General features: G+C 50.4%; 1 protein-coding gene across 1 annotated transcript; it reads left to right on the top strand.

Moving 5' to 3' along the window:
- The first annotated feature begins 1,067 nt into the window (after positions 1-1,067).
- PRF1 (perforin 1) lies at positions 1,068-3,506 on the top strand. Its single transcript, XM_055566422.1, has 2 exons — positions 1,068-1,603; positions 2,378-3,506. The coding sequence occupies exons 1-2, from the start codon at positions 1,068-1,070 to the stop codon at positions 3,504-3,506; spliced, it is 1,665 nt and encodes a 554-aa protein (XP_055422397.1).
- Positions 3,507-22,404: the final 18,898 nt, after the last annotated feature.

Here is a 22,404-nt window from a genome sequence, read left to right as displayed (position 1 = left end):
TGCTAGCTCCCTAAGTGAGATGATCTGAGGGCATTCCAAAGACTCCCCTTCTCCTGTTTACCTCCCTGGGGCCTGCTGTGTTGCCTGGAATTTTGCCACTCCTTTGGGGAAGGCATGGGAGGCTCCAAGCTAGAATGCAGGGTAGGTTCCTGCCCTCCATGATCCCCTGGGCCTCCAACAAGCTGCTGTCCCTGGTAGGTGCAAGAGGGGAGCAGTCTCTGAGGAGCTCAGTTTGGACAGGGATAGAGTGGAGATTCCAGTTCATAAGCATCCCCATTGAGGCTCCTGAGCCACCTCCAATTGAGGAAGAACCTTTTAGCTAAGCGTTTAGTGACAGGCAGCTCACAGATATAAGCAGAATTCCACAGAGCCGGGCAGGGAAGGCCAAAGAGGAGACGAGCATCAGGAGGAGAGCAAGCCGAATGGCTCCTCCCCACACTGGATCTAGTGACACAGGTGCTCGGGCAGCTTTTATCCTAGAATTCAGGCTGATGTTCTTCCATGAGCTCAGAGAGAGGCCCCTAAGACACAATGGGGAGGAAGATGGTGATGCGCAACCTCATTTCTTCCCCAATACCGCCAAGAGCTTAATGAGGGAGGGGGTGGAGTGAGAGAGGTGGAGTGGGTAAAGAAAGCATGGCTTGTTCTTGAATCCAAAATGATCCCTCTCCAGAATCCAGGCTACCCAAATTCCTCCTCAAATCTGCTCCACCTACTCTCTGCCCCCTCCTCTGCATGCAGAACCCCTCTCCACCAACAGTAGCTGCGGTCCTGGGGACAAAATCATCCATCTGGATTCCTATTCGAAATCCTAGTAAGGTCTCCGCCTGGCTGTGTGACCTTAGGCAAGTCCCTTCCCCTCTCTGGGTCCAGTCGTACAATGAAGGGGGTGGACCAGATTTGTAAAGGCCATACCAGCTCTGACATCCAGTGACTTGAGAGATGTATCTCCATCCCTCTCCACCGCATATGTCCTGATAACCTACAGCTGGAGGAAGGGTTGGCCACCCTCCACACCCCTGCCCACAGCTTCTGAGAGACCAAATGCCCCCTGTCTCCACAGCTCCATGGCTGCCCGAGGGCTCCTCCTTGGCATCCTCCTGCTTCTGCCCACACCTGCCCCTGCCCCCTGCTACACAGCCGCGCGCTCTGAGTGCCAGCGCACCCTCAAGTTTGTGCCGGGCTCCTGGCTGGCAGGGGAGGGCGTGGATGTGACCAGCCTCCAGCGCTCAGGCTCATTCCCAGTGGACACACAGCGTTTCCTGCGGCCCGACGGCACTTGCACCCTCTGCCGCAATGCCCTGCAGAAGGATGTCCTCCAGCGCCTGCCCCTGGCAATCACTGACTGGCGTGCCCACGGAGCGGGCTGCAAGCGCAGGGTGGTCAAGTTAGAGGGCCGCTCCACAGAGGATGTGGCTGGGGAGGCGGCCAACAGGATCCGCAACGACTGGCAGGTGGGGCTGGACGTGACTCCCAAGCCAAACGCTAATATCCGTGTGACAGTGGCGGGCTCCCACTCCCAGGATGCCAACTTCGCCGCCCAGAAGACTCACCAGGACAACTACCGCTTCAGCATGGACTTAGTGGAGTGTCGCTTTTACAGGTGAGCACTGGGGGTGGAGGGGACTTGAGAAAAGAAACGGGAAACTCAGGGTGATCTGGGAGTCCTGGAAGGGTAAGGTGGGGACCGGAGGCTGCTTCCACCAGGAGGAGATGCCCATCCCCCTCTTTCTTGGGCATTGCCAGCTTCCAGTGGGCAGGAGACCCAGCTCAGTCCCTCTTCCCTGGGCCTGTTTCATCCACTCAAGCACTCTTCACTTCTGCCTTCTCAGGCTCTGTGCTGGGAATTATGACTACAGGTTGAACAAAAGTAGACACACCCCAAGTCCTCAGGGACCTCGTCACCCTGAGAAATGCATGTCTCCATGGGACCTAGAGTCACCGACCGATTTCTCTCATGGAAGGCCATGTTTCCCACACAGTGAGACAGGGCACCTCCTGACTGCATGGCCAGAGCTGCAGGAGCCTGGGCACACAGGGCCCAGTCCAAGAGACAGACAAAGTCCACAGGACTAGGTTCCAAAGCCAGAAGTTTACCCACAGTAAGGTATCATTGCTTTTAATATCAGAAAATAGAAAACACAAACTTTTTTGAGTAAGAAAAACAGAAATACCTATACAAACTATCTAGGTTACCAAGGGGCAATGGGCAGAGTGGGTTTCCCTGCTGGATGGGTGATTCAGAGCTTGGGCTTTGCAGCCAGGTCACCTGGGTTCAAGTCCTAGCTCTGACACTTGATACGACCTTGGGCAATCTCAAGGGGGTTACTGAAAGGGGTTCGCCACTGGGCTCACCTGCTTTCTTCTCACCTCTCAGTTTTCACCTGGTGCACACTCCCCCAGTACACCCTGAGTTCAAGAGGGCCCTCAAGACGCTGCCCCCCCACTTCAACACCTCCACCAAGTCCGACTACCACAGGCTCATCTCCAGCTACGGAACCCACTTCATCCGGTCCATGGAGCTGGGCGGCCGCATCTCGGCCCTCACTGCCCTGCGCACCTGCGAGCTGGCCCTGGAGGGGCTCACAGCCAGCGAGGTTGAGGACTGCCTGGCTGTCGAGGCTGAGGTCAGCATAAGCGACCGCGCCAGTGCCTCGCCGTCGTTCAAGGCATGTGAGGAGAAGAAGAAGAACCACAAGGTGGGGACCTCCTTCCACCAGACCTACCGGGAGCGCCATTCCAATGTCGATGGTGGCCACCACTCAACCATGCATGACCTGCTCTTCGGGAGCCAGGCTGGGCCCGAGCAGTTCTCAGCCTGGGTGGCCTCACTGCAGGACAGCCCTGGCCTGGTGGACTACACGCTGGAGCCTCTGCACATGCTTGTGGAGAGCCAGGACCCGCGGCGGGAGGCCCTCAGGCAGGCCGTGAGCAAGTACGTGACTGACAGGGCACGCTGGAGGGACTGCAACCGCCCGTGCCCCCCGGGGCAACACAAGAACCCGAAGAACCCATGCCAGTGCATGTGTCCTGGTTCAGCAGCCACCACCCAGGACTGCTGTCCCCGGCAGAGGGGACTGGCCCACCTGGAGGTCATGAACTTCAAGGCATCAGGTCTGTGGGGAGACTGGATCACTGCTACAGACGCCTATCTGAAAGTCTTCTTCGCCGGCCAGGAGCAGAGGACCGCCACAGTATGGAACGATAACAACCCCAGGTGGATGATGCGGCTGGACTTCGGGGATGTGCTCCTGGCCACTGGGGGCCCCCTGAGGGTGCAGGTCTGGGACGCAGACTCTGGCTGGGACGATGACCTTCTTGGCACTTGTGACCGCACCCCAAAGTCTGGCTCACATGAGGTGTCATGCCCTATGGACCACGGTCTCCTGAAATTCTCCTACCAGGTCAAATGCTTGCCTCACCTGATGGGGGAGAGGTGCCTGCAGTATGCCCCCCAAGGGCTTCTGGGGGATCCTCCAGGAAACCGGAGTGGGCCAGTGTGGTGAGAGAAGTGGGTCCTGAGAGGACCAGTGTGCCAAACTGGAAAGGTCCCATGCAGGAACCCAGAGGGCCTATATCTCCATATCTCCATATCTCCATTAGACAGACAGAAAACTGAGACTTCTTTTTTTCTTCCAATGAGGTGGCTGGATTTACAGGCCAGCCCTCAGCCCTGTCCAAACTGCCTTAGCTCTTCAATAATCTCGAGCCCAGGAACGGAGGTGGAGCTGGGTTAGGCCCTACAGCCAGTGCTTCACTGCCCTACAGGTCAGGAACAGGGCGGAAAGCCCGGAGGCCGTGCCCGCCAGGCTGCCTGGTGTCACTTACACCATTCCTTTGCAGCCTCTCTTCTAGCGTGGTGAATTCTTCATCATATTAGACCTAACCTCTTTGGCCCCAGCTGCTCCGGTTACTCTGTTTCCTTGGCCCACCAAGCTTTGCCTCTCAGCCAAAATCCAGGACTGTCTTGACTTGTCTCATTGTGTACACAGTCTGATCAATAAATGTGATGTGATGGTGACCATGATGGTGGTGGTGGTGGTGGCAGAGGAGACGACAAAGCCCAGCCATAGCCTCGGAGATGGACTCCGACCTTAGCAACCCGACCCAACAGAACAGGTGGTTGACCCCAGGGGCAGGCAAGTAATATAAATTTACTGTTTTCCCAATTCTGTTGAAAATGGGGAGGACTCAAAATATCTCAGTCTCCTCATAACTCTCTGATTCAAGAAAGAGCAGCGTAAACAGGAATAAACATGAGTGGATGTTCAGCTCTGAGCAGGGAGATAAGAGGGAATAGTGAAGTCTGGGATGAGCTGAAGGGCATGTCTTATCCAGGGGAGGGGCAGGGGAGGGGCATCTCTGCAACAACCAAAGGTTCCCAGGCAGGAACATGAGCCTGGAGCTTTTACTAATTCCTTAAAGTAACCAGAAATCCCAGCTTGACTCCTGCTGCTGCTGCTGCTAAGTTGCTTCAGTCGTGTCCAACTCTGTGCAACCCCATAGACGGCAGCCCATCAGGCTCCACAGTCCCTGGGATTCTCCAGGCAAGAACACTGGAGTGGGTTGCCATTTCCTTCTCCAATGCATGAAAGTGAAAAGTGAAAGTGAATTCGCTCAATTGTGTCCAACTCTTCGCGACCCCATGGACTGCAGCCCACCAGGCTCCTCCATCCATGGGATTTTCCAGGCAAGAGTACTGGAGTGGGGTGCCATTGCCTTCTCTGAGCTTGACTCCTAACTGTTGGCAATTCACTGCACTTTGTAAAAATAAACCAACATAGGCAAGCGCAGTACAAGCCAGAGGACATGTACGCAGGTCATGATTGTTCCAGAGCAATCATTTGAAAATTCTAATTTCAGAACCTGGCTGACTTAACAGCTCTCTGCGTCCTACAATTCTAGGGGAGAGGCAGTGGTTTCAAGGGCTCCTGGCCTTGGCATGAAGGACCCTTCAGAGCCTCAGGCTGTGAAGTAACGTGACCTGGTCTTAGCTTCATGTGCCTGGAACACAGGCCCCAGAACACAGGCCCGTGCGGTGGGCAGCCTCCTAGACCTGGTAGGATTTGGCTGTGCAGGGCCGCTGTTGGTGGGGCTCAGAGTTGCTGGCACAGGCCTCCTGGATCTCTTTGAAACTCCCTACAAATTAAGCCCTTTGAGGTCTGTGGACCCAAAGGCTCAAAAGCCCAGCAGTGACATTACAGTGACCCTGAGTCCCCAAGTGGGGCAGGGGGATTGGCAAGCTCTAGAAGCCTGGTTAAAACTGCTGTTCTTACACCTTTCCCTTCACAACCACACACACACACACACACAAGAGCACAAGAGAAATCATGCAGCTTCACTCTGGCTGCTGTAGTTGTTGAAAATAACATGGCCATGGGCCATACCCTTGAGGAGAGTGGGGCCAGGGCAGGCCTGGCTCCGGAAACAGCTCTGATCAGGGATTGGCAGTCTTGGTCTAGGCCCCACATGGTCAGAGACCTCCAGAAAGTCCCCCTGAGCCTTGGTTTCCCCAAAAGGACGATCTGTGTTTTACTCCCTTCCCAGGACTGTTTGGAAGGGGGTCATGAGCCTTCCCAGAAGGCCAGTGCTAGAGAAGCAATCCTGGGAGGTCATCTGATTAAGCCTCCTGGTTTTGCATTTAAGGAAACAGGCTCAGAAGAAGCGACTGGGCCAGGGCTGCAGAGGTCAGGGGCTGAGCCGGGGCTCTGTGAGTCGTGGGCACTCCACTTGGAGAACAGCTCTGGAGAGACCAGCAGGACTCGGACAGGAGGGCCCACAGGGAAAGGGGCGGTGTTACCAAGGAAAAAGAATGGCTGATGCTGTTGAGGGGCAGCCAAGGAGCCCTCGGCTCCAGTGCAACACTGTCACTGACATCCCACTGACACTTTGTCACACTCGGGGCCCCTCGCTTGTTCAGGAAATTCCTTGCTGTGCCTGATGTCTTCCATCCGTCCTCCACTTCTCATCTTCACCCTGCTCCATCCTGCTGTGGCCCGGAGGCTGGCCGATCTGAGCCTGTCAGTGGGCAGGAGATGGGAGGGCGGGAGGGAGATCTCAGAGACAAATGAGGCGGCCTTGGGCTCGCTGTCCCTGCATCACTGCTCCTCTCCAATGTCTCTGCATGTCCATTTCTGTCCCAGACCCTGCTCCCTAACCCTAACCCTTCAGACCCAGGGACGGCGACTGCTCCACCACTACCAATCCTGAGTTACCACACTGTCCCTTCCGCTTCTCGACAGCCCCTACACCTTTGTCAAGAGGCCGTTTATAAATACAAATGCACATGCTTAGTTGCTCAGTCGTGTCCAACTCTGTGACCCCATGGACTGTAGCCCACCAGGCTCCTCTGTCCACGAGATTCTCCAGGCAAGAATACTGGAGTGGGTTGCCATGCCCTCCTTCAGGGGATCTTTCCGACCCAGGGATAGAACCCTTGTCTCACATGCTCCTGCATTGGCAGGCGGGTTCTTTTACCACTAGGGATACCTGGGAAGCCCCCTTTATAAACCCTCCTCAAGTTATAATTTGAATATGCCCAGGCTATGGTCTAAATGTTTATGTCTCCCCACGAATCATGTATTGAAATAGCAATCGTCAGGGTGATGGTATTAGAAGGTGGGGCCTTTGGAGACAATTAGTCATGAGGGTGGAGCCCTCTTAATGTAGGTTGCTGCTGCTGCTAAGTCGCTTAGTCATGTCCGACTCTGTGCGACCCCATAGAGAGCAGCCCACCAGGCTCCCCCGTCCTTAGGATTCTCCAGGCAAGAACACTGGAGTGGGTTGCCATTTCCTCCTCCAATGCATGAAAGTGAAAAGTGAAAGTGAAGTCACTCAGTCGTGTCCGACTCTAGCAACCCCATGGACTGCAGCCTACCAGGCTCTTCCATCCATGGGATTTTCTAGGCAAGAGTACTGGAGTGGGGTGCCATTGCCTTCTCCCTTAATGTAGGTTAGTGCTCTTATAAAAGAGGCCCCAGAAAGATCCCTGGCCGCTTCCCCTATGTGAGGACACAGTGAGAAAATACCTTCTATGAACCAGAAAGCAAGCCCACTGAATCTGCTAGCACCTTGGACTTCCAGAACTGTGAAAAATAAATTTCTGTTGTTTATAAGCCACCTGCTTGTGGTGTTTCATTATAGCAGCCAGAACAGACTAGGACAGCTTCCTATAGGGGTGCTGATAACATACCAGCGAGTCTGGTAGGAAGAAGGACCACTTTGCCCCGGAAGCTGAAAATGCCCTATTCTTTCTTGTCCGACCTCCCCTGCAACTAGGAGAAGATGTGTGACTGGTGTACCAGTTGGATGCAACTGGCTCTGGTATGGGATTCCTACAGAAGCTGATGCTGAGACCAGGCAATTATGTGGGCAGTGACCCCAGGGAGCTCAGTAGGGGAGAGGGGTAGGCCAGGGGAGGGAGGGTGGCCATAAAAGAGGCATGATCCAGCAAGTTACCATGTGGGCAACCAGAGCCAACGAAGAGTTATCCCAGCTGGGAGAGAGGGAGATGGGCTTCCATACATCACCTCCCACCCATCATTGGTTAGGGCTGAATTATTTCCCTACTTATTTCATCCAGACTTGGCTTCTATTTCTGGCAACTAAAAACCCTGGTGATGACACCATTCCATCTTCTCCCTTGCTGCTTCAACACACCACCCCCTTTCCCAACCCTCCTCCCACTCCACCCTGGTAGGCCCTTGTCCTTAGAGCCACACTCAATTGCTCCCAGCACTCCCCTCCCCAGGGCATGGAGCAGGGACTATTCACAGATTCCAGCATTCACCCATGGTTACCGAGCACTTTCTGTCAACCAGGTCCTGGGGCCAGTGAACAAGCCATGTGGAGCATCTGCCTTCTCATGGCCTGTGTCTGATGGGGAGATGATGTGAGAGTGGAAGAGATTCATGGAGCAGGGTGGCACTGCCCCTGCCACCTGGGCCCAAGTGATCTCTTCCACGACTCGGGGCTTGGGTTGACAACAGCCAAGGTTTTGTTTTCTAAGCAGTTACCACAGCACCCTCATCTCCCTGCAGACACGCTTCGTGGTCTCTGAGGTGTGGCCCCAGCTGGTGCGGCGACTGTGTCAGTGTCTCTGACATGTGTGAGCAGGGGATGATCTCCTGGAGACCAGCCATGTGGGGGTGGAGAGAGCCCGAGGGGAGGCACAGGGGCCCCTTGCAGCTTTGAGAAGCTGTGAATCCTCTCTACAGTGATCCTTCCCCCACATCTGTCACCAGAGTCGGCCAACTCAGCCTCCTAACAAGCGCCCCCTTCTGCTCACAATCACAGCCTCTCCAGCCCAGGCCATCCACATCTCTTGCTTGGACAAGTCTTCCTGTGGCCTTCTCACTGATCTCCAGGCTCCTGTCCACCCCTCACTGTCCCTCCACTCCACAGCCACAGTGGTGCCCACACCCTGCTGGATCCCCTGGGCCCTACTGCAGGCTGGCCCTGCCTCTCTGCCTGAGGGCTCCAGGGGGAGGCCAGAAGTGCTGGGGAATCATGCCATGCCCCACTCAGCCCAGAACAGCCCTCAACCAACACCTGATGGGAGGTGGTATATAAATACCCCAGCTCCCTCCATCTCAGGGCTGGAGCAGAGGTGGGGATAACTCCAAGGGACATACTCAAATTCAGTGACTCCCCAAGTTTCCCAACAGGGTTAAGCTCCAGTATCCACAATGGTGACCTGCTTGACCACACATGCTCTCTTGGCTGTCTCCCTTCTCTGGCTCAATTCTCCACTCCCCTATGGGGTATTTTCTGGGATCACTTCCTACACAAACAACTCATTGGCAAATCCCTGTCTCAAGGTTTGTCTCTGGGGAAACCCAGCTAAGCAACCATACCACTGCCTCACTTAAAATTCTTCATTGGTTCCTTGTGGCTCTTGGGATAAAGTTCAAAGCCCCTAGTGTGACCCACATTCTGCCCTGATCAACTCTGCCCCTACCCCGTCCCCCACCAAGCCCTTCCTCACTGAGCAAGCTGATTCTTCTGGCTACACTGTCTCTAGCCCTTCCCGTGTGCTGCCTCCTCTTTCTGGAATTTTTATCCTACACCCAGATTAAGTCCTCCTCAGCCTTGGGCTTCAGCTTTCAAAGGTGGCTTCCTCCAGGAAGCCTTCTTGCAGGAAGCCTGGCTTGCAGTCTGGGTCATGGCCCCCCATACCCTGCTCCCATAGACCTCATTATCTCCCCATCATAGCACTGTGAGGCCAAGGACCATTTCTATCTTATTCACAGTTGAATCAATTGGCCCAGCATCTGACATCAGTTTGATGCTTGAAAAACACTGGATGATCAGATGAATGAATGAATTCTACAAAGAATCTTCTAGCCTCACTTGAATTCTCCCAGAGATAGAATTACCTCCAGAAGTTGTTCTACATATGGAAAGTTCTAACCATGAACCATCATATGACATAGAAACCTGCCCCTTTACAACGTCCAGCCATGGTCATGGATCAGGGATGCTGTGTCTTAATATACAGTCCCATCTCTCACTTGGTTGGGCAGAAGGACCACTAAGCTGACTCCAGTCCAGGCAATGGCTGTCCCTCACCCTTCTTTGTGTGAAGGGGCCACAGAAGGGCCACCCACTGTCCAGGTCAAGGTGGACAGGGGACTGGGTCAGTCAGTCATCCTCCTGTCTGATACCGACAGTGAAAACAAGAACCTTTCATGGGAGGTGAGGGATGGCTCTCAATTATTATCTATCCAGACCTTTTATTTCTCAATGGGCTCAGTCGCCAACTGAGAAAGTCCCAGTTGGGACAACACTTTCTCTGGGCATAGCTGGTACCCACTTGGTCTAGGCAAGCTGTGACCCCAGAAGGGCCAGGCCCACCACCTTAACCTGCTCACGGAGTTCTCCTTCCCCCATCCGCCCCTGCCTAAAGAGGTCTTTTCCAGCCAAGACTTCCACAGCCCAGGCAGCCACACACACAGACAGGGGCAGACTGAGCATCTGCCTGGCTTCTCACTGTTAGGGAGAGGGTGATAGGGTGGCGGGTGGGTGTGGTCCAGATGAGACCAGGGTCACAGGTGAGATTCTCACGGGGTGATGAGGGGTAGTGTTGCACAGAAAGAGACCAACCTCCATCACAGACAGGATCCTCAAGAGCAGCCAAGGACTGATGGCCAATCCAGGCTGCAGTGAAAAGACTCCAGCCACAGGTTCACCCCAAACTGGCCATAGAAACTCAACCATATGAACCTTGACTTTGATCCAACACTGAGCCCCAACCCCAACCAGTTCTCTTTTGTACCTCATAATCACAGCAAACTCTTTTCAGGCCCCCAGGTCCCAGCTGTAGATCAAGGAGCTAGAACAATGATTTCTGCACGGTTTTCCAGCTAGGAGGGACTTAACCCTAAATCCTCAAGTCGGCTGGTCCCTGACAGTGGGTGTGGCTGAAGAACCCGACAGCCCTGTTACCCCAAATCTGCTGGGTGGGCAAACCCCACAATCACTGCCCCCCACCCCCTTTCTCAGAAGTACTGCTCCACAGGCACTTCTCTTCACGAAGCCAGATTTGCAAGCCTGGCCGGCCAAACCAGAACAGCTGCTATTGTTTTGCAGACTATAACGGCAATCTGTTTACTGCCGGGCTTGACTGCACATCTGGAGCTCGCAGTTAATCTCCACAACAGCCGGTTCCCTGTTTCTTCTTAAGAGGCCCATGACGTCAGCTTACTGGCAGGACACTGACTTTTCCCCTGGGAGACCCAAACTCCCCATGAGATCCACCACCATGAAAGAAGGCTGGCCCCCCAGGAAAACATATTTGTCTCCCTCTCCTCTCTATTCACAGGAATCATCACCTGGGGGACGGGGGACCTTCCCCCAAGGCCCCGCCTCCGTGGAGGCTGTCACTAAGGACGTCACTCCCACCTCTGCAGATCCTTCTCCCGCGGGAATGTGGGGCTTCATGAGACTTCATTTTGTGAGGCATTTTTCCAAGGTGCAGTAATTGAGAGACCCCCTACTGCCTCTCCTTGCCTCTAGACTGCCCTTATTTTTCTCTTACTAACGCTACAAGTAAAATACTAATAAGTGCTTGAGTGCTTATGGTAGAATTTTGATGGCTATACATGCATTAGCGCATTTAATCTTCCCAGCAGCCCTATGAAATGGATGTATTCATCCCTGTTTTAGAAATGAGGTCTCCCAGAAAGCTGAGGAGCACGCGTCTCTGGCTGTCCCACTGTATGACTCCTGAGTTGTCCAGAGCGTATTCTGCACCATCTCCCGTAATGTCTTGTCCTCATTGTCTTCCCAACCATTATTACCACACAAAGCCCTTATGTGAAGAAGACTCACTTTAGGGGGATGCTCTCAGGAACAGCAATTCCCTGATGCCACCGGCCACTCACTTTTTTTTTTAACTTACTATGATAAGATAACATACAGAGCATAGTAGGGCTTCCCTGGTAGCTCAGATGGCAAAGAAGCCACCAGCAATATAGGAGACCTAGATTCTATCCCTGGGTTGGGAAGATCTCCTGGAGAAGGAAGTGGCAACCCACTGCATTATTCTTGCTTGGAGAATCCCATGGACAGAGAAGCCTGGTGGGCTATAGCCCATGGGGTCCCAAAGAGTCAGACACGACTGAGCAACTAAGCACACACGTACAGAGCATAATATTTATCATTTTAACCATTTGAAAGCATACAGTTCAGTAGCATTAATTACATTCAAAATGTCATGTAAGCATCACCTCTATTTTTTGTGGTTCAATTGCTAAGTCAAGTCCAACTCTTTGCAACCCCATGGACTGCAGCACTCCAGGTTTCCCTGTTCTTCACTATCTCCCAGAGCTTGCTCAAATTCATGTCCATTGAGTCAGTGATGCTATCTCACCACCTCATCCTCTGCTGCCCCCTTCTCCTTTTGCCTTCCATCTTTCCCAGCATCAGGGTCCTTCCCAATGAGTCTATCTATACCTGAAAGAAAGAAAAGTGAAAATGAAGTCGCTCAGTCATGTCCAACTCTTTGTGACCCCATGGACTGTAGCCTACCAGGCTTCTCCGTCCACGGGATTCTCCAGGCAAGAGTACTGGAGTGGTTTGCTATTTCCTTCTTCAGGGCATCTTCCTGACCCAGGGATCAAACCCGGGTCTCCCACACTGCAGGCAGACGCTTTAACCTCTGAGTTACCAGGGAAGCCCATCTATACCTGAAACTTGTTCATTATCTCCAACAAAAACGCTGTTCCCATTAACAATAACTCCCCCTCCCTCAGCCTCTAGTAACCTCTATTCTATTTTCTGTCTCTATGAGTTTGCCTACTCGAGGTACCTCATATGATCAGGATCATACAGTATTTGTCTATCATTTCTGGCTTCTTTCATCCCACATAATGTTTTCAAGGTCCATTCATATTGTCAGCTGTGTCAGGCCTTTATTCTCTTATGGCTGAGTAATATTCCACTGTATGGATATTTCACTTTGTTTATCCACTCTTCCACGGATGGACATTTGGGTTGTTTCTGCCTTTTGGCTACTGTGAATAATGCTATGACGAACACTGGGGTACAAGTTTCTGTTTGAGTCCCTGCTTGCACTTCTTTTATATAAACAACAAGGAGTGGAATTGCCGGGTCAAATGGTATTTCTGTGTTTAACCTCTTGAGAAACCACCGCTCTGTTTCCGGCAGCCTGCCACTGGCTTCTCAGCTGGCCTCTGCCTTGACCTTCCTGTGTCTATCTTCCCACCTGTCAGGCCAGGACCTAAAACAAGATCCAACTCAGCTCTCCATCATTAGGGAGACCAACCTCACGCTCATGGTAGGCTCATGAGACTCCAAGCCTTCCAAGCACCAAGGACCTAGCCCCACTCACTGCTCCGCCATCCCTCCCAAAACACCCTGTTAGAGCAATGCTCCGCCCCAGGGTGGGGGTGGGGGGCAGTGAAGAAAGCCAAATGGGTGGGGCTGTCACTAGGCCTTGAGACTCTTTTGCATGGTACTGTCTTGATCATCACTGCCTCCATGTCCCTAATAGGACCTGGCACCTAGCAAGTACTCAATAGACACTGTTGAATGAATGAATGTTGGCATATATTACCCCCTGCTTCATGTAACTGTGAGCTTGTGGGGTGAGGGGGAGACAAAGAGACCGGGGAGGGTGGGAGAGCGAGCACTGGAGCCTTGCTCCTAGAAAAGAAGAGTCGAGGGTGGGCTGGAGAGAAAGCTTCTGTTCCTCCCTTCCCACTGCCCCCCATGGCCCCGACCCCCCCCAAAAGGCCAACTCCACCTCTACTCTTCCTCCTTTTACCTTGAAACAATTTGAGACCCCCAGTGTGGGGAGCCAATATTTGGGAGGAAGGGACTTCCGACCAGAGCCAACCCCACTCTCACGCACAAGCTCATGACAAATACCAAGGTGAGGATGAGACTTCAAGGTTTCTAGTTTGGTTTTACCTTTATCGACCACTTCTTAAAAGTGCCTACTGTGAGACATGTGCTGTGTAAATATGCACGATTTCATTTATTTTTTCTAAGAGCCCTACTTTGTAAGTGAGGAAACTGAGGCTAACCAAGATTTGAGAACTTGTCCAAAGTCTCCCAGTTGCTTATGCTGGGAATGGAGAGATTTGAACCAGGGCTTCTGCTGCCGATGGCGCTGGGTATGTCCTGCTTCTGCTCCCATTTCCCCACCTCCCCATCTGTCCTCCCCGGGCATCCACCCCTCGCTACTGCAGGCCTGTAGCAGTGCCCAGGTGCCCCCAGTCACTCCTCCTGTCCTGGCCAGGGCATAGGGCTCTCACCAGGACCCCTCCCCTCTGGCTCCTCGCTCCTCCACTCTGGTCCACATTACACTGGAGGCTCCTAGCCCACCCTGGTGCCCCCATTGTCTTCCTTGGCACTTGGAAATGGCACCTGCAGGTTTGTACATCGCTTCTCCAGGGGCTAGAACGAGGGGTGCACTTGGTTCCCCTCCCTGGGGCACTCAATGAACCAGACCCCCAGCTCCCATGCCCACCCTCTGGATCAGAAGAGGGTGGGGAAGGCTGGCTGGGGATTCCAGGGAGCCTGGAGGGAAAGCAGGGGGCACGAATTTCCTGGGCATCCCTGTGTCAGGCACCATGCTACTCCGTCACTCTAACCCCCTTGGCTGCCAGGCAAAGACCCCACAGGCAGGGCAGGAGTGGGACTTGCTCCAGGCCACATACACTGACCCAGAAGGCCTCACTCCTCATCAGCCGCTCCCTTCAGTTCCCACGACCCTCTCCTCTCCCAGGAGGCCAACTGCTAAGGGAGCAGCCAGTTGCTGAAGGCAGCTTACAGGAGGGGCCCAGGGACAGGACTCCGACTCAGCTAGAAGCCCCCTCCCTGCCCCTTAAAAGCAAGCTGGGCAAAGAAGAAACAGAAAGCCTGTGTTTAAGCTGGAGCCAGCAGTCTAAACATAAGCATCTGTTTATGATTTCAAAAACAAAACAAAAATACAGTTTGCCGAATCAGTCTGCAGGGCAAATGACATGGCGGGGGAGGGGGGATTCTTTAACTTCGTTAAGAGCACAAACTGCTTTCAAGTCTTTTGGAAACCATTTAAAACCATGTAAGCGTGCTTATTAAGCAAACTGTGCAAATCAGCTTACAAACCACGAGTAATCCCGCATGGTTCTTATCTGGTGTTTAAGCAGGTGCTGCAGGGCCCTAGCTGGGTCCAGACGGTAGTTTATTCTTGGTTCTCATCTGTAGTGTATTTGAAAATAACACTAGGGCTTTCCTTGAAAAAGTTCAATGATTTAGATGTTCTGGTCCATTCTTCCCTAATTATGTCCCCCAACTGCTTCCAAAAAGCATTTGTTTACTGTTTTGTTGCATCAACAAACTGGGCAGAAGGGCCTTTATTGGTACCACCCGGAGTGAAGAGCATTTTCACAGCCCTCCCAGACCAGATGTGTGTGGCAGGCTACGCCCTTGCTTGCTACGTGACCTTGAGCAAGCAGGTTCCCCTCTGGGTCTGCTGTTCCTCACGTTGCCCGGACACACTGACAGCTCAGGCAGGGTCTAAGATCACACGTGGGCTCCTGTGGGGGAGAGGACCGGATGCAGAAGCACCTTACAAACACGTCGGGTGCAGCATCAGCATCGGGAAGGGGCCCGACTTACAGGTGGATGCCTGTCCTGCCCCAGATCCCACAGGCAGCTAGGGAATCCTGCTGGCGCAGCAAGTCAGGGTGTGGAGGAGAGCACTGTCAGCTCCTTTTAGAGATGCAGAAACGGGGCTGCGGTAAATCACCGCATGAGATGCTCAATAGCACCTGTCACTCAAGAAACACTCACACAGATGCTACCGTGAGTGGTACCACAGGAACCACAAAGACACCACCAACTGCAGCAGCCTGTGCTGCTCTGCTCTCACCTCTGCCCCGAGACGCTCCTGCTCATGGCCAAGTCCCTCGTCAGTATACCTTCCCTGGAAAACCTCTTCATGAAGCCACAAGCCTGCCCGTCCGGCCAACGAGAGAGTGCACCTTGCCAGAGAGAACGCCACCCAATGCCCTGATGGGGGAATCTGAGGCAGGAGGGACAAAGGCCTAGCTCCTGCATCAGCAGAAGATGGACACAGGGACCCAAGTAACCCTAAGGGAGTGGGGTCGTCTCACATGGCCACAGCCCCCCGCCCCCACCCAGTACTTCCTTTCCCAGGGAATCGGGGACAGGAGATTGCTTTTGTCACTTAGAGCATGCATTCTACAGAATTTCAGCCAAAACTCTTGTGAGAAAACTTAAGCCAATAGACAATGATATAACCTCCGCATGTGACCAGAGTTCATGCCAACTGGCAGTCAAACTAGTGGAAATGCCACCCAGGGATCCAACAGAACCCACGCTCAGCCACCTGTAGGGGGTGCCTTTCAGGAGAATTCTACACAGCCACCAGTACACAAGCTCTAAGCAGCTGCTTCTCAGTGGAGGGCAAGATTCCCAAAGGCTGGCCCACACTGACTTCTTCAGTCAAGAGTAACATGAGCAAAATAAGGACCATGTAGGGTGTTACAGCTATTGCATCTAATCAGAAGGCCCATGATTTTTATCCCCCAGAGAATTTGTCCTTGTCTGGAGAGGTTAAAAATACCCTTTTATGATATGATAGTGTTATAAGAGGGGTTCATTCCTTTTTAGTGGGGCAACTTTGCAAAAATTTACAACCTAATATTCTTTGAAAAATTCTATTTGTCTCTGCAATCAAGAAGTTGGGGAACCACTGGAGAAACACATAAAGGAGCCCCCACCCACTTCTGGGGAGTCACAATTTTTGTATTTGTTTTGAAAGCCTGATGCTAACACTGGATCCTCTCCTGAGCTAAGTATATAAACACAATTTCACACACAACTTCAAGCATCTGAAGCCCATGGGGATCTTCAGTGAAGAAGAAGAAAGACAGGCACTATGAGTTAGGGCCTGGGAAGATACCCACACAGCCTTAGGAAAGGTGGCTTCTGTGGGTCTCCAGGCCCTGGGTTAGCGAGTGGTACCAGTCCAGATGCTCAGATAGATCTGGAGAGAAAGGGAAAAGAAAGCGCACTGCAGGGAGTCAGCACACTGGTCCCTGCATGAGTTTGGCTGTCATTGCCCTTCCAGCCTCAGACCCCTCCTTTGCTGAGTGAAGAGGTCCACGAGCTCCCTTTAGGTGTCATATTCCCATGGTGAATGAATTTCCAGCAGCGAGTGACATATTCCAGTAGTATGAAAATACTCAGCAAAGGTTCATTCACTCATTCTTTCCAAAAACATTGAGTGTGCCTGCTAGTTGCCAGGTCTTGGGACATTCAGAAAAGCACAAACACAGTCCCCAACCCCAAGTAGCCTCTAGGCTACAGAGAGGGCACGGAGTCACCAGCATGGGTTTGAGGGAATCTTGGTGTCCGGAATCCCAGATCCCTTAGGGATATGACGTGAGCCTTGAGTAAACTACAGAACCTCTCTTGGTCTCATAAAACAGAGATCGTAATCCCAGGCTCGTCTGATTTGGGACGCTCTGGTGAAATAATGAATTCAGTGCCCCAACATGATGTATGCAAACCACCCATATGCATTCAATAAATGAAACTTTCCTTCCCTTTTCCTGAGAAACACCAAATGCCTTGTGAATTATCAACTCATCAAATATTTACTGACCACATTCCGTGTACCAAGCCATCACAGACCCTGAGATAGAGTCCCCAACCTCCGGGATCTAATGCCTGATGAGCTGAGGTAGAGCTGATGTAATAATGATAGAAATAAAGTGTACGGTAAGGGAAATGTGCTCGAGTCATCCTGAAACCATTCCCCCCACAGCCAGTCCATGAAAACACTGTCTTCTGTGAAACCAGTCCCTGGTGCCCAAAAGGTTGGGGATCGCAGCTTTAAGGAACTGACAAGTTAGAGGAGGTTTAGAGAAGCTGATGACAACAGGTGTGAAAGTGTTTTTGAGAAATGGGCACAGAGGTACAGACTGTTCTCCATATAATACTTCCAACCTGCCTGTACTTTTGAAATTTTCGTAATGAAACGCTGGAGGTAATGTAGGCACGGCATCTTGAGAAGTCAGAATCCTTTCTCTAGGCATCTTAAGGGCACTTAGATGGCAGGGGTGAGCAGACCTGAATCAAACTGAGCTTGAACCATTCAGAGCAGTGGGCTAGAGAAAGGAGGAAAAGCAACAGGAAGCGCAGAAGGAAAATCTGGAGGTATCACTGGATCAAGGTGCCTGAGCTTCCTCTTTCGTAAAATAAGGAACATGCCTACCTCCTTGGGCTGTTGTAGAACTACTGGGGGTGATGACATGCATGAAGCACTTGGAAGAGGCTGCACTGGTTCTCCTGTATGCCCTTTCTCCAGAGGCTGACCCACCCTGTGGACCATGTCACTGGTGCCCCCTGCAATTAAAGGAAGGTACTGATGGGAGCTCAGAGGACAGGAGAGGAGACCAAGGCAAAGCATCTGCCCCTCTTCCATCAGTCCCACGTTCAGTGATGCTGCTCTGGCCGTGGTTACCACCTCCTCAACGCAGTTTCTGTTGGATGGTCCCGAGTCCCCTGTGGCAGGGGCAGGTAACACAGTGCTGCCCCTTTGCCCCCTTGGGTCTAGGCACAGCTACAACTTCCCCCTGTAACTAGTTCCTGAGCACCTCACCACTGGTTCCCTTAGCCCTGCCCACACCTCTGCAAATGGTCCTTTCATTAAACTCCCTTTACAATCGGATCTCAAGGTTGCTGCCAGAATCCTAATTGTTACAGGGCAATAGCTACATAGTGTGAGTTATTTTTATACATAAATTATGATTGAGCATATGTTCTCATTTCCCCCTCCCAACCCACAGTCCTCAAAATATCATTTAAAGTATTGATTTGTTAAATTCTATGCCAGTGCTCGAGTAAGAAGGGGTCAGAAATGGTGAGGATTCCCTGAAAGACAGAGGTTGATGGAACTGGATGGGCAGGGGAGATGATAGCCCACAAGTCATGCAGGTGAAAGCCTCTGAGAGAGGAGGAACCAGCTTTGAGGAAGATTTCAGCTCACAGATGCCAAGCCAGGAGGCAGGAGGAAGCCTGAACACCCATCAGGACATAGGTTGGAGCATTCCAGCAGAGGTGGCGGGAGAATTTGGCTCTCCCTGTGCCCCCTGAGGAGCCCAGGTCAGGTCAGGGTAGTGTATCGTCAGGTAGTAGCCGTGAGGGGGCACTTGGGGCAGCAGCCCAGGGCTGATATACACCCTTGTCCAGAAGGACGGCCACCAGCACACACTGTCACCAGCACAACTCATCCCTGCCCCATAGTCAGTCATCTGGAACATACTAAAGAGCCACAGGTCTCACAAACAGAATAACCTCAAATCTCAAGACAAAGATGAGCGCACAACCAAACTCAGCAACCACTAAGGAAAACCAGCAACACAAAAAACAAACACCAAACTCAACAAAGAGAAGAACTAACATCCAATAAAACAGAGCTAATGGAATAAGCCTTCACATACGAATAACTAATGTCTTCAAGGGGATTCCCAGGTGGTGCAGTGATCAAGAATCTGCCTGCCAATGCAGGAGATGTGGGTTCAATCCTTGTGTTGGGAAGATCCCCTGGAGTAAAAAGTGGCAACCCACTCTAGTATTCTTGCCTGGAAAAAAAAAATGCCATGGTTAGAGGAGCCTGATGGGCTACAGTCCATGGGGTCACAGCGTCAGACACAACTGAGCACGTACACCACACCATGCTAATGTCTTCGAAGAGATGAGGCTTAGCATGCTTTTAGGCTTCCCCTAAGAAATGAACTGAAAATCTTAAAAATTAAAAATGTGACCTGGGAGGGTGGTAGTAGGAAGTGAAGTGAAGTGAAGTGAAACTTGCTCAGTCGTGTCCGACTCTTTGCGACCCCATGGTCTATACAGTCCATGGAATTCTCCAGGCCAGAATACTGGAGTGGGTAGCCTTTCCCTTCTCCAGGGGATCTTCCCAACCCAGGGATCAAACCCAGGTCTCCCGCATGGCAGGCAGATTCTTTACCTGCTGAGCCACAAGGTGGTAGGAAACATACCCATTACACACCAATTAGAATGACTAAAGTGAAAAAGATTGACAATTCCAAGGTCAGCAAGGGCATGGAGGCACTGGAACGCCCATGTGCTGCTGGTGGGGATGAAACCATCTGGAAAATAGTTTGGCAGTTTCTTAAAAAGTTAAACATACATATGCCACATCATTTATTCTCTCCCTAAGTATTTATCCAAGAGAAATGAAGACATATGTCCATACAAAGACCTCCACGTGTTTCATAATAGCTTTACTTGTACTAGCTAAAACTTGGAAACGACCCAAATACCCAGCAACAATCTGGATTAACCAACTGAAGGTATAGCTATATGATGGAATACTATGCAGCTGTAAAAAGAATAACCAACTGACATATATTAAACATAGATTATTTCAAAACAATCATGCTGAGTGAAAGAAGCCAGATAATAAAGAGTACAAGTTGATGATTCCATTTATATAAAACCCTGAAAAAAGCAAACAAATCTATGATTTCAAAAAGGAGATCAAAGTGTGCCTGGTCAGAGGGATGGGGAAGGGGGAAAGGAGGAATGACAAATGGGCCTGAGCAAACTTTTGGAGATGATGGATATTGTTCATTAACTTGACTTCATTAACTTGAGGGTCATTTCACAGGTGTATATATATGTCAACTTAAAAAATTAGATACTTTGTGGTTTAGTGTATGTCAATTATACCTCCGAAAAGTTGTTTTTAAAAACTTTATGGAAGTGTGAAAAAAGAAAGATTAGAGTATTTGTAAAAGAGTTTTAAAATGAACAATATTCTTCTCACCTATTTTGTGTATGCTAATTTATATAGGGGGTAGGGTACCTCAGGGTGAGAGATATAATTAGTAGTCACTTGACAAATCTTAATAAACTTTTCAAAGCATATTTTCCAGAAAAGAGAGAGTTAATGACTCTAATATCTAGGTAATAGATCCTTTTGCAATTCAGGTGTTTTCCAATTCTCTGCTTATAAAAAAAAAATTACAGGAAGGCTTCCCTGGTGTCTCAGTGGTAAAGGATCCACCTGTCAATGCAGGAGGCAGGGGTTCGATCCCTGATCCAAGAAGATCCCACCTGCCATGGCACAACAAAGCCTGTGCGCCACAACTATTGAGCCCGTGCTCTAGAGCCCAGGAGCTGCAACTTCTGAGCCCCCATGCATCAACTACTGAAGCCAAGAGCTCTATGGCCTCTGCTTTGCAACAAGAGAGGCCACTGCAATGAGAAGCCCACACGGCGCAACTAGAGTAGCCCCTGCTCGCCGCAACTAGAGAAAAGCCCATGCAACAGTGAAGATCCAGCATAGCCAAAAGTAAATGAACAAAATTATTTTAAAAAAAATTATAGGTGTACTCCCTTGATCAACAGCTAATGAAAAAAATTTTAATGTTTTAAAGAGATATCATGATGTGATTTTTGGCATATTACTCAGAAGAGGTTCACAGAATCAAGCAGCATTACTATAGCAAAAATTCACCTCTATTACTTTATGTGATCACAAATTCTCAGTGTTCACATTTATAAGAATGAAAATAGCTTATTTGAAAGCAACAATTGAATAGAAAAACCTGCAAATGTAACCAAGAAAATTATGTAAGATATTCATAAATATTAAAATTGAGAAAGAAGATAGTCGCAGATGAGACTCTTTGTGACCCCATGGACTGCAGCCCACCAGGCTCATCCATCCATGGAAATCTCCAGGCAAGAATGCTGGAGTGGGTTGCCATTTTCTTCTCCAGGGTATTTTCCCAGCTCAGAGACTGAACCCAGGTCTCCTGCATTGCAGGCAGATTCTTTACCATCTGAGCCACTGGAGAAGCCCCACAGGAGGCTTTTAAATATTTAAGAGAATATTACATATGATTTTACATTAAGAAATTCAAAATTCTTGACAGATGTCCATATGTTATTCTGGGGAAATGTTGGCATTTTATCAAAATTGACCCAAGAAAAAGTAAAAGGCCAGAAAAGAGTAATAAAGATTTAAAAAATTAAAAATCCAGTCAAGATTTTTTTTAAATTAGAATGGAAAGTCAGAAATGGTGGCCGGATGATGAATGAATGCTACAGGCAAGGGCAACCACACGTCTATCGTATGGACCCATCAAATGACGAGGACTGCAGTTCAAGGAGTAGAGAATCTTGGCTACTCAATAAATTAACGTGGGCCGACTGGATACCCATTTCAAAAAAAATAAATTATATTCTGTACCTCATGTCACTCACAAACATTTATTCCAGGTCAATTAAAGAATGAAACATAAAGGACAATACTGTACAAGTGATCAAAGAAAATCAGAAAATAGATCAATAATCCTGGGTAGAGAAGGTCTGCTGACACAAGACACAAAATACAAAAATTTGACAAAAGACACTCCAAAAGAATTACGAGACCAGATAAACTAGGAGAAAGAACTGGCTATAGATCTACCTACATACAAATGAAGCAGATTATGTTAATATCTGACACCTATTAATTTTTAAAAAAACCCAGTAGAAAAATAAGCAAACATATAAAAGAGCAAATCCAAATGGCCAACAAAGGAATAAAAAGATGTTCCATCTCATTCGTAATTGGGAAAATCATATTAAGATAAAAATAAAACAGTTTTCTCCTTTATCAGATGGGCAAAAATTAAGAAGACTGGTGACCTCAAATGCTAGGGTGGGAATGGAGAAATGGGTGTTTTCATAAATTATTGGTGTCTAATTCAGCCCATAAGATGGTCTCATTTAGTTCAAAGAAAGAACGAAAATTACTTTCGGATAGCATGGCCACTCTGTCATGTATGGCATGTCAATGGGTGAGGTGGGCAGATGGTAGGGAAAAAAATACGCTACGGGGAGGCACAA

This window comes from Bubalus kerabau, chromosome 1 (genome assembly GCF_029407905.1).
Source record: "Bubalus kerabau isolate K-KA32 ecotype Philippines breed swamp buffalo chromosome 1, PCC_UOA_SB_1v2, whole genome shotgun sequence".
NCBI lineage: Eukaryota > Metazoa > Chordata > Mammalia > Artiodactyla > Bovidae > Bubalus > Bubalus kerabau.
The sequence above is the reverse complement of the archived record's forward strand: the minus strand, read 5'-3'. Positions and strand labels throughout refer to the sequence as shown.